The following is an 11,821-nucleotide window of genomic DNA, read 5'->3' as shown; positions in this document are numbered from 1 at the left end:
AAAAACAATGTTGCACATTAAGCTAAACATCTGGGGACCCCCCAAAATAATTTGGGGACCCCCCGGGGGTCCCGACCCACAGGTTAAGAACCACTGGTTTAATGAGATGTGTCCTCGTCCCCTGCTGTAGTGGACAATAGGGACAGAATGATGTCTACAAAGTGCTATTGCAATACATTCTCATTATCATACAGATGAAATAGAAAGAAAGACAAAAACAATACCATGCAGAACACCAATTCCAATTGTGCTTTCTGTATAGCAATTAGAAAATACAATCAAGTCCACGGCCTCTTGAACCACTTGCCTTAAACGCTAGCGTCTAATGACTGATTGTTTGAATACTTTATTAGCAGTTTGCATAGGAAACGCACAAGACAGTACAGCTTAGATACATGGTCTAGGTCTACTAAACCCAAGAAAGCACTATGGCTTGTTTACATTGGGGTCCTTTGTACTAATTTCATTGAACTTGAACTGGGGGGGGGGGGGGGGGGGGGGGGGGGGGGGGGGGAACTTTGGGTGAAAATATCAGATGTACAAGATTACAATGACTTTTTTATCTCTCACACAGGCAGCGAGTTGTACAACGAACTTCAGACACTGAATTTCAGTGGAGAGGCGTGAGTGGCATATTATTACCACTGGTCTACCCACCATTACAGTCCTCTGCACCGATCACCCTCGTGCACTACATTTACATTAAACATTCCTTTAGACTTGCTGAACAAGAAAAGGTAGACCACCTTATAATCAGGGGCGCCTCAGCACCTGCTGAGCCAGTCAGTGACAGGCACGGGTTTCACTTTGGCTTCACTACCTTCCTAAACAGCTGTTTTCCCATTACGAAAATAAGAATTACAAACATACTCCTTGGCTATTTTACTGTGATCTTTGCACCTTTTTCGATATCAGCTGATCCCAATCCAGGGGGCGAGAACCATGGGGAAGTTAAAGGCTGCGGGTTCCATCACTGGAACTTCTTGGGCTCATCTGGGACGCTCTCGTTCAGAGGGGTGAGGCTGGTGAGCACCGTGTGTCGCTCGTACTGCTTGGTCTGCCTGAATTTGGCATCGGTGCCGTGGAGTCTGTCCAACACCCCGAGGACCCCGAAACACTGGTTGAACCTGAAACCAGGAAGTGAAACAACTCTGGTTAGTATTGAAAAATCTGTCTCACATTTGTACTGTATACCCAAAATATGCACCTTTGCGTTGCAATGCGTTGCGAGCTTCTAGATGTGCTGTTTTTTTGCAGAATGTTCACATATTGTCCAGAATACCCTATTCTGGGCAATGTGTGAACATTTGGTTGGGCTTCCTGTGGTTAAGACATCTTTCGTTAGTCAGCCCGGGAAAAAGAGTTGGAGAGGCCCTCATTGCATGCTATAGAGAGATCTCTCAGCGCTGCTGCTACTCAAAGATTTGCCATTTCAGATCATGACAAGTGACAAGCCAGTGGGCCAATTACTGTACATGAGTTATATTTCGTCGTTGTCGGGTGGAAACCTTGTACGTCCAAAACCGTTTGTTTTGTTTAGTGAAAACAGCCGATCTACAAGGCGAGGCGTTGTGTGCTTGTAGATCAGCTGTTTTCACTACTTTTGTGCAACAGCCTTATATGATGAAGCAGGGCTTTGCTTTGCGAAAAAGTTTATACATTTGAAACTTGGAGTTACGAGGTTTCTGCCCGACAGTGACGATTTACTTTGTTGGCCGCCTAGCCCCCAAAATGTAACGAATGCCGACATTTTATTTTAATTCCTAATGGCCGGCCTGGACCGGCCGGGAATGAACCGGCCGTACGGGAGTTGTCCCGCTTTTCCCAATGGCCAGCACGTCCCTGCATGTAGTCACTAGTCAGAGAACTTGCTTAGACTGGCGGTGGCCATTACCACACTTATAAACGGACAAAGGCCTAATCGGGAATGATACAAGTCGGGAACGATGCATGTTGCAAATGCATGCCCCATCTGTTCATGCAATATCACGTCACGTCACCAACTCTCTCCCTCCCACAATGAAGCCAACTCGCAATAAGCATTTGTTTCAGTGAATGACTGGTAGACTCACTTGAGGTGGTGGAAGTCATGGAACTCGGGAGAGGGCAGCAGGGGCAGGTGGTACCCGCAGTGGGAGATGGAGGTACTGATCAGGGCCAGAGCGTACCAGAGGCTGGTGGTGGTCATGTGGGACCCTACGATCACAGGTCCGGCTATTGCTGGCAGCATGTTGGACAGCTGGCAGAGGAGGGAATCAACAGAGATTAAATTGAAACATACGTTTTGTTCCTCATACAGAAGCAGTCATTTTAAACGGTTGTGTAAGCGGAGTAGCAGTGCTTATCTGGAATTTTATGTGTGGTGTTGTTTCTGTTATTGTACATGCTCTAAAATTACCAACATACAAAAAGGCACTGACTATCCATATTGGCATGACGCATGATGATGTATCCAACCCAGCGTTTTGGGATGGTGCGTTCTTAATCGTGTGCCAGAACTAGCATCAATCATAAAATGTTACGATTGAATGATTGGGTAATTGTACTGTGAATTACATATATTGTGGTATTCGTGTCTTGAGAGAAATGGTGTAAAAGGTTATAGAGAGAGCAAAGAGAAGGTCAGATTTAGGGATGGAGTTGAATGAAAACTACCAGGGGGTCATCGCCATGCCAGGTTGTGATGGACATTTTTGTAAAAATTAAATTTTTGCCACAGACATACAAATTGAGAAGACAACTAGAAGAAGTGCTCTTCCGAGCACAGGTCTCCACCAGGCCACGCGTCCTGGTGGTGCTATAATAGGCTAATGTAAAAAGGGTGGCATGTGTTCTTCACCAATCTTAGACCTTTCATGGCGCCACCATTAGGCTGATTTGAACATTTTGTAGTGCAATTTCTTCCTTGGCCTTTTGCGAATGTGCGTGCACAATTTCATTACAATTGCACGATGTGTTTGATTTGAGGCATTTTGTTCGAAACGGATCAATCCTGCAAAGTTTGGAGGCCAATCTTAGCCAATCAGGATGGAATATTTAACATGGGACAGATCCGCCTTGATCATATGACTGTAGAGATACTGTGTACTGATTTGTGTTCATTTTGGGTAAAATCTGAAGGAGTAATATCCAAAAATGTGTCTTACTAAAATCGGCCTCCTGGTGGCGCTATAAAAGGCTGATGTGAAAAATGCAAGGAAAGACTTTTTCCTTGGCCTATAGGGAGTGCGCTTACAAAGTTTGAAACTGATCGGTGGAGTTATAGGTAAAACCACCAATTGGCCTGTTATAGCGCCACCATGAGGCTGATTTCAAAAATTTGAAGTGGTATTTCTTCCTCGCCCTAGTGGGAACGTGTGTGCGCGATTTCATGTTAATTGCACTCTGCGTTTGTGATTTGAGGCATTTTGTCCAAAACGGACCAATCTTACAAACTTTGAAAGCCAATCTCAACCAATCAGGATGGAATATGGACAATCAGACAGATCCATGTCGATCACATGACTGTAGAGATACTGTCTACCGATTTGCGTGATTTTTGGACAAAATCTGTAGGAGTACTGGCCAAAAGGTAGTTTTGCACAAATTGGCCTCCTGGTGGTGCTAGAACAGGCCCATGTGAAAAATGTGGGGCAGAGGTTCTGAATTGGCATCCAGGGAGTGCGCTTACAAAGTTTGAAACTGATCGGTGGAGTTATAGGTAAAACCACGAATCGGCCTGTTATAGCGCCACCATGAGGCTGATTTCAAAAATTTGAAATGGCATTTCTTCCTTGGCCTAGAGGGAACGTGTGTGCGCGATTTCATGTTAATTGCACTCTGCGTTTGTGATTTGAGGCATTTTGTCCAAAATGAACCAATCTTGCAAAATTTGAAAGCCAATATCAGCCAATCAGGATGGAATATGGACAATCAGACAGATCCGTGTCGATCACATGACTGTAGAGATACTGTCTACCGATTTGCGTGATTTTTGGACAAAATCTGTAGGAGTAGTGTACAGAAATGTGTTTTGCAAACATCGGCCTCGTGGTGGCGCTAGAACAGGGCCATTTAAAAAATGTGGGGCAGAGCTTCTGAATTGGCATCCAGGGAGTGTGTGTGCTCATTTTGGCAGCAACCGGGCCAACGGCGCCGGAGATTAGCTGGTAATAAACTCGGAGGACGGACGCACGCACGGACGGACGCACGGACAGGGGCGAAAACATAAACCAAGTCTCTCCACGGACACATTTCTCTGTGTACGGACATATTGATGACCCCTGAAAAGCAGCATGGCGTGACCACGTACCACGTGCTCCAGGGGGTGTGCGTAGATGGAGACCATGCCGATGGGGGCGGTCCACTCATGGTGCTGCTTGTGGTAGTGCTTGTAGAGGGCAGGGTGATGGAACAACCTGGCAGTGGAGGAACAAATAAGCTGGTCAGTTCCATCCCCCACTCAGTCTGAAAATATCTCTAGAACTAGTATGTCAATTCCAGAGAAGAAATACCCCACCAGTGGTCTATAGTTCATCCCCTCCTTTTTCCCCCTCTAGTCTACACCAAATCTCTTTGCTGAAAATCTACAGGCTCACAACGATCTACAAGCTTATAGATCGGCTATTCACAGAATGTTCGCCTATTACGAGTACGACATGCCCAGAATAGGTACGCTTGGGTTTGTGTCATTAATATAGCTCAGTTTTATAACTATAAAGCGACATTCCCACCAGGCACGATAACTATAAAGATAACAATACGGTAAGTATATCGTTCACCATTGCAATTGTTTTATAGTCGGTGTGAACACTGCCATCCACTTGACTTAATAGAACAATATTTAAAAATGTACTTTTATAGTTATAGTTTTTACAGTATAGTGCTCAGTGTGAATGGCCCTTAAGGCATACATTATCTGCTTTGTAAAAAAATCACTTTACAACCAAAATAATAGAAAGTGCCATTTCAGTTTGATTACGGTAAGCAACGCTAGTGTAATGTTTGATAAGAGAGAGCCTATAGTAAGATAAGCCAGTCAGAAGTGACGAACTTTAGACAACAGGGTAAATGGACATGTGATTAGAGTTCTAAGAAATCAAGCAGTTCTAAGAAATCAAGCACACAATAACACATCCAACTTGGCATCCATCTAAACATGTTCAAGTTTGGTTTATTTCTAGTACATCAGCTCGAAGATTCTACACACTTTACAAAAATAAACAAAAAAACATAATGTGCACGCTAATACATTTGGAGAGGCTGTGTTGCAATAAACAGGACAGTCTAGCAACATTCGAATACATCTGGGGTCCTATCACGGGTCATCTCGACTCTGTGTGACTGCTCAAATTTTAATAGCTTTATATAATGTGTCCAACTTTTGTATGGTTAATTACTTGTGTTTTATATGCATTAATTTCTAGTCTGGTGTGTTTGTCTTGTTGATGTATTGTTTGTAATGTCTTTTATAAAAATCTATAAAAACTATATATATATATATATAAAAAACATGGGTTATGGATGAAAGTTGTTAGAAATTAGTTGCAGAAAAACTAAGAAGAACCATGGTGAAGAGATGGGTTCCTTAGATCTGGTTAAGGGAAGCAGGTTCAGTTAAGAATAAGATTATGTCAACTGATAAGACTGTTCCAAAGGAAGGACGTGTGATGGACAAAATGTTTTTGTTTCATCTTTGTTCAAGCTAGAGGCAACCTGCACCTTGAGAGAACAGAGGACATACTGTACCAGTGTGCATGGTTTAGAATAAAGACCCTTAGTAGTTGACATTACAGTCATCTATACCAGATGTTATGTTTTGTGTACCAAAATGTCAACATCAGCCAATGACAGAAAAAACTACAGATCCTTGCAGTATGTCGCTTAGATCAGTGTTTCTCAAACTTTTTCAAGTCGAGGACTCCCAAATTGACACTTATTAACCCGCGGATCCCCATTTGAAAACATATGCCATGCAGGGACCCCCATAAGAGAAGATTTCTTTTTATGGCTCAAGCAGTGATTTTCAACCATTTTAATTTCAAAGACCCCAAGTTTGACATGCATTAGGCTACGGACCCCCATCTAATGGTATTTCTGTTTCTGAGACCCCAATTTATATTGTAAAATCTATGTTCATTTAACTCTGAGAGAGTACAAATGGAACCAAATGGACCCGTCAGAGTTACAGACCTGTAATAGTAGAAATAGCGACGGTGCAAAAGCGAGAGGCATGATTGTGCTGTCCGTGAAATGGTTTTGGGAATTGGGCCGTGGGTCTGTGCTAACATAGCTGCAGTGTAGCAGCGGGATACAGTACAGGGGGCGTGGCTAAGTTCTAAATTGTATATAAGGATAAAGCGACATTCCCACCAGGCACGATAACTATAAAGATAACAATACGGTAACTATATCGTTCACCATTGCAATTGTTTTATAGTCGGTGTGAACACTGCCATCCACTTGACTTAATAGAACAATATTTCAAAATATACTTTTATAGTTATAGTTTTTACAGTATAGTGCTCAGTGTGAATGGCCCTTAACACAACTCGTGCCTCTTAATCTGAAGGTTGCTTGTTGCCTTGGTGCCGCGCCGTTTCCTCCGTCGGCCGCCGCTATTATTTTGAAGGGCTGGAAGGGGGTTGTTTTTGTTTTTTTGGATTATCACTTGACGGCAACGATTACGTCATCTAGTCACATGACAGTGTGAGCCGAGAAGAGAAACATGGCTGCGCCCTACCGTGTGTATTGTTTACATCAGATCTGGTGCAAAATGGCTCAAAATGGCTCTTTTGGATTAAATGAAGTCTCTTTATGGGCCTCTCCATTGACTTAACATGGAGGAGCTTCACTTCGCGTGCACGCCCAACGTGCGTTTTAAACAAATCGCGGACATTACCGATGCGGCCGTGACCGGAGCGACATTATGTAAGTATTAATACATTTACTGTAAATACAGTAAGATTGACGGTGAGCGCTGTCAACGGCGTCATGTAGTCACCGATTTGAATGACGGTGAGGATCGTCTACAGCAGCAGAACAGTTAAGGCATAAATTATCTGCTTTGTAAAAAAAATCACTTTACAACCAAAATAATAGAAAGTGCCATTTTAGTTTTTATTATGTTAAGCCACGCTAGTGTAATGTTTGATAAGAGAGCCTGTAGTAAGATAAGCCAGTCAGAGGTGACAAACTTTAGATAACAGGGTAAATGGACATGTGATTAGAGTTCCTAGAAATCAAGCACACAATAACACATCCAACTTGGCATCCATCTAACAAGTTCGGTTTATTTCTAGTACATCAGCTCAGAGATTCTACACACTTTACAAAAATAAACAAAAAAACATAATTGTATGTGTGTGCACGCTAATGCATTTGGAGACGCTGTGTTGCAATAAACAGGACAGTCTAGCAACATTCGAATACATGTGGGGTCCTATCACAGGTCATATCGACTCTGTGTGACTGCTCAAATTTTAATAGCTTTATATAATGTATCCAACTTTTGTATGGTTAATTACTTGTGTTTTATATGCATTCTAGTCTGGTGTGTTTGTCTTGTTGATGTATTGTTTGTAATGTCTTTTATAAAAATCTATAAAAACTAATATATATATATGTAAGCAATTTACCCCGAGTGAGAGGACATTATGCTCTCATAATGTCCGCAGTGAGGGTGTTATCGGACGAGGCGCAGCCGAGTCCGATAACACCCGCACTCAGGACATTATGAGAGCATAATGTCCGACCCCGAGTGGTAAATAGCTTTTCTACCACTTTTTCCCGTATACATGAAAGAAAACACATAGTTGTAACTTGCAAGGATCTTAAGTTACAATCATTATTGCCTATAAAACTTCCGCGAGACAGCAGATAGTTCCACAAACAACATCTTCTACTCACCAACAGATGGCGCCAACTCCATAGTAATCCATGCGTCTAGCTTACAGCTAAGCTAACGTCAGTTAAAAGCACCGTTCCGGCCGTAAATAGAGGCTGTTCGCTTCCAGAAAGGCATAGGTTCAGAGAAAAGGGGCTTTAAAGTTGGCGGATTGCATTGGATCCAAATAAATCGGCGACGATAGTACGCACGTTAGTAAACATAGGACCGCTGCGACCTTCATTTGTTGGTTGGGGGAAGTCCCCGGATGTACACTGAGGCGCATTGATCTCGGACACACAACTTTGCGGCAGTTGTCCTCTCATAACCTCCGGAATTTAGCCAATCAGAATCCAGTATTTGAACACGTGACTCGAAAAAGTGGTAGAAATATATATATATATATATCCCACAACCTTAATTAGAATCGCCCCGTGTGTTTGTGTGTGTTTCCATCTGTAACTCCACGTTCAGCAGTTGTTCAATTGTCTAAAAAACATAATACAAAAATCAATAACGCATGTACCTTGCCCAACATCAACTTTATCACCTTCAAATGTGTCTCTACTTCTCATAATCCCCAAATGTTTAAAATATTTCCCCAAATTTTGGCCTGTAGGCGGCTTTGTCCTGTGATGCGATTTACATCACAAATGGGCGTCAACAAGCGTCTGTCTGCTTCACACCAAGGGGCTGTAGGCTAGTATATATTTAAAAAAACATGGGTTATGGATGAAAGTTGTTAGAAATTAGTTGCAGAAAAACTAAGAAGAACCATGGTGAAGAGATGGGTTCCTTAGATCTGGTTAAGGGAAGCAGGTTCAGTTAAGAATAAGATTATGTCAACTGATAAGACTGTTCCAAAGGAAGGACGTGTGATGGACAAAATGTTTTTGTTTCATCTTTGTTAGAGGCAACCTGCACCTTGAGAGAACAGAGGACATACTGTACCAGTGTGCATGGTTTAGAATAAAGACCCTTAGTAGTTGACATTACAGTCATCTATACCAGATGTTATGTTTTGTGTACCAAAATGTCAACATCAGCCAATGACAGAAAAAACTACAGATCCTTGCAGTATGTCGCTTAGATCAGTGTTTCTAAAACTTTTTCAAGTCGAGGACTCCCAAATTGACACTTATTAACCCGCGGATCCCCATTTGAAAACATATGCCATGCAGGAACCCCCATAAGAGAAGATTTCTTTTTACGGCTCAAGCAGTGATTTTCAACCATTTTAATTTCAAAGACCCCAAGTTTGACATGCATTAGGCTACGGACCCCCATCTAATGGTATTTCTGTTTCTGAGACCCCAATTTATATTGTAAAATCTATGTTCATTTAACTCTGAGAGAGTACAAATGGAACCAAATGGAACCGTCAGAGTTACAGACTTGTAAGGGTCCATTTAGCTGGGGACCCAGTGGAACTCCCTCAAGGACCCCTGGGGGACCCCGGACCCCACTTTGCGAACCAATGGCTTAGATGGAAGAAAGCAGATTTTATTGATACTCAAACAAATACCTATATCCCCCTGGTCCTACCTGTGTGAGTAGTAGAACAGGACCTCCTCCACCAGGGCGCAGATGGCCATCTCTATGAGGGCCTGGTGGAAGGTGGGCAGCTCCGGCCCACAGGGGTTCCCCCTCCAGGTCATGATGAAGTAGATGCCCACCACCATGGGCCCTGAGATCAGCACCTGGTTGAGCACCACCTGCTTCAGCGCGTTGCGGAACTTCACCGGGTCCACCTGGAGAGAGCAGGGGAGGGGGGGAGATGGTGGAAGTTGGAGGGGAAAGAAGTGTGTGTTGGGAGGGGGGAGGGAGGGGGGGGCAGAGATGGGAAAAGTACTTGCATTCTGTACTTAAGTAGAAGTAAAAGTACTTGTGAAAAAAACGACTTTGGTAAAAGTAAAAGTACTCCATTCAGAGAATTACTCAAGTAAAAAGTAAAAAGTACAGGCTTTGAAAAGTACTTTTAAAGTAAAAGTAAAAGTATTTTTACCGTATGTTTCTGTGCAAAGCCAATAGAATTTGAAGGATATTAAACTTAAAAGATCCCCACCAAACACACGTCTTAAAACTGGCCCAGGATTGGTTTCCTAACTATGATGTGAAATCTAAATACAGTAGTCAGTAACGCAATCCGATTACTGCAATTTTAAAAGTAACTACTAGTACAGTTAGTCGATTTATGATGACTGTTAACAGTTTTATCATAAAATATCTAATTTTAAAGAATCACATACTGGATAACACAATAGTCCACTTGTACACATACTGTAATTCACAAAAACTACTGCATGTTCAGAAAATAGAATAGGTTAGATCAGTTTCTCAACCTTATTTTTTTACCAGTAGGCCTACCACTCAAAAAATATTTGTCTCTCCAAGTACCACCATATGATGTTAAAATACAGTAGCGTACACCTTCCCCATCCTATTCATAGACAGGCACAGTACACAGAAGGCAAAAGTATTCCTACAAACAAAATAAAGAAAAACTAATAGCTTTATATCCAAATGACTGGTACTTTTTAAGCAATGGCCAAATGTATAATGTACATATACTGTACTGTAGGCATATATAAGAAATAGATGTATTGCTGAGAACGACCAGCATCCGTTCTCCCATCAAAAATTAAATAAAATCATGTTTTACAATCCATAACCAGCCTCGATACAAGACTGTCTTGATCCGAGGCTAAACAAGTGAGAAGCACCAGCGCCCACCAAGTTACACCCCTTTTTCATGTCAAGGACCCCCAAAATGACACTTATTAGCCCATGGACCACCAAGCATCACTGCTCAACCATTTTAATTCCAAGAACCCCCAGTTTGACATGCATTAGGCTACGGACCCCCATTTATTGGGTAAAATCAATGTTAATTTAACTCTGGGAGTGTACACTGTGAGAGTTACAGACCCATTGTCCATTTGTTTCCAAACTAGCATTTAGCTGCAAGGGGGTGCATTTCAATTTTGTACACTCTACAGATCCATAAGGGTCCATTTGGTTTCTTAACTATCATTTAGCTGGGGACCCCCTGGGTTGGAACTCCCTCAAGGACGCCTGTAGGTCCCCGGACGGTCCCCACTTTGAGAACCAATGGCTTAAACAAGCCACTTTATAAGGACTGCCTTTTGCTTACCGTTTTGTAGAAATAGCGTGTGTAGCCCATAGGTGTAGCCTTCATCATGCATATCTCCTTCTGCCTTGTGTTGTGTGCAGTTTTCCTTTCAGATGTTGTAAATATTCCATAATCGCCACTGAACCTATTTGTTGGTGTTAAACTTATCAGTGCTGCCATTGTAATCAAAGGCAGATACAGTGTTCCTAAATCAGATTATTGGCTTTTATTTCCCAACAGAAGCGTAATAAATAACCACTGTTTTCACCCAACTTTCTTCACGTTGAATAAAAACAACAACAGTCAGCCGGACAGTATCCCATCCAATCACAGAGAGGGATGCGTGAAATAGGAGTCATTGATTGGCTGTGAGACGTTACATGCGGAAATGGTGTCAGCAGACCATAGAGTATATCAGCAGGGGATGGTGTTTTTTACTGGTGTTTCAGTCCGAGTGTGGGGAAAGGGTGCGTTCGGAAATGCGCACCGGACTGCGCGGGCGTTTATCGTGGGCTTGCCCAGGCCTTACGGCCTGGGCATAAATATAACGATTGCATTCACCACGGCTTCGTAACTCGCGCGGCGCTCCGCCGGCCGCGCGGCCCTGGCCCGCTCTTCGCGGCCACTCGCGCCTGCGGCGCTCGGGGGCGAAGAGCAGGACCAAGGTCCGCTGGCCTTCGCGCCGCTTGCAATGTCGTGGACAATAAAACGAGCGCACCCTTTCATACACTCTGACTGAATCACCAGTAAAAAACACTCTCTCATATCAGCAGACTTACAAATTCACAATGCGTCGCGGTTAGCCGCGCTGTGAGCTTATAGAT

At 42.9% G+C, this 11,821-nt stretch overlaps 1 protein-coding gene across 1 annotated transcript in view; it reads right to left on the bottom strand.

Annotated features, from left to right (window-relative positions):
• Positions 1-513: 513 nt before the first annotated feature.
• Positions 514-11,821, bottom strand: part of faxdc2 (fatty acid hydroxylase domain containing 2) — a 35,264-nt gene continuing 23,956 nt past the window's right edge. Inside the window, exons 6-9 of the mRNA XM_080749847.1 lie at positions 9,410-9,615; positions 4,292-4,397; positions 2,073-2,239; positions 514-1,127 (exon numbers count right to left, since the gene is read on the bottom strand). Of these exons, the coding sequence (XP_080605973.1) occupies positions 971-1,127; positions 2,073-2,239; positions 4,292-4,397; positions 9,410-9,615 (636 nt within the window). The 3' untranslated portion in view covers positions 514-970. The remainder of the gene's footprint in view (positions 1,128-2,072; positions 2,240-4,291; positions 4,398-9,409; positions 9,616-11,821) is intronic.

This window comes from Nannobrachium achirus (genome assembly GCF_963921795.1).
Source record: "Nannobrachium achirus genome assembly, chromosome: 19".
NCBI classification, from domain to species: Eukaryota; Metazoa; Chordata; class Actinopteri; order Myctophiformes; family Myctophidae; genus Nannobrachium; species Nannobrachium achirus.
This window is presented reverse-complemented; position numbering and strand designations above follow the sequence as displayed.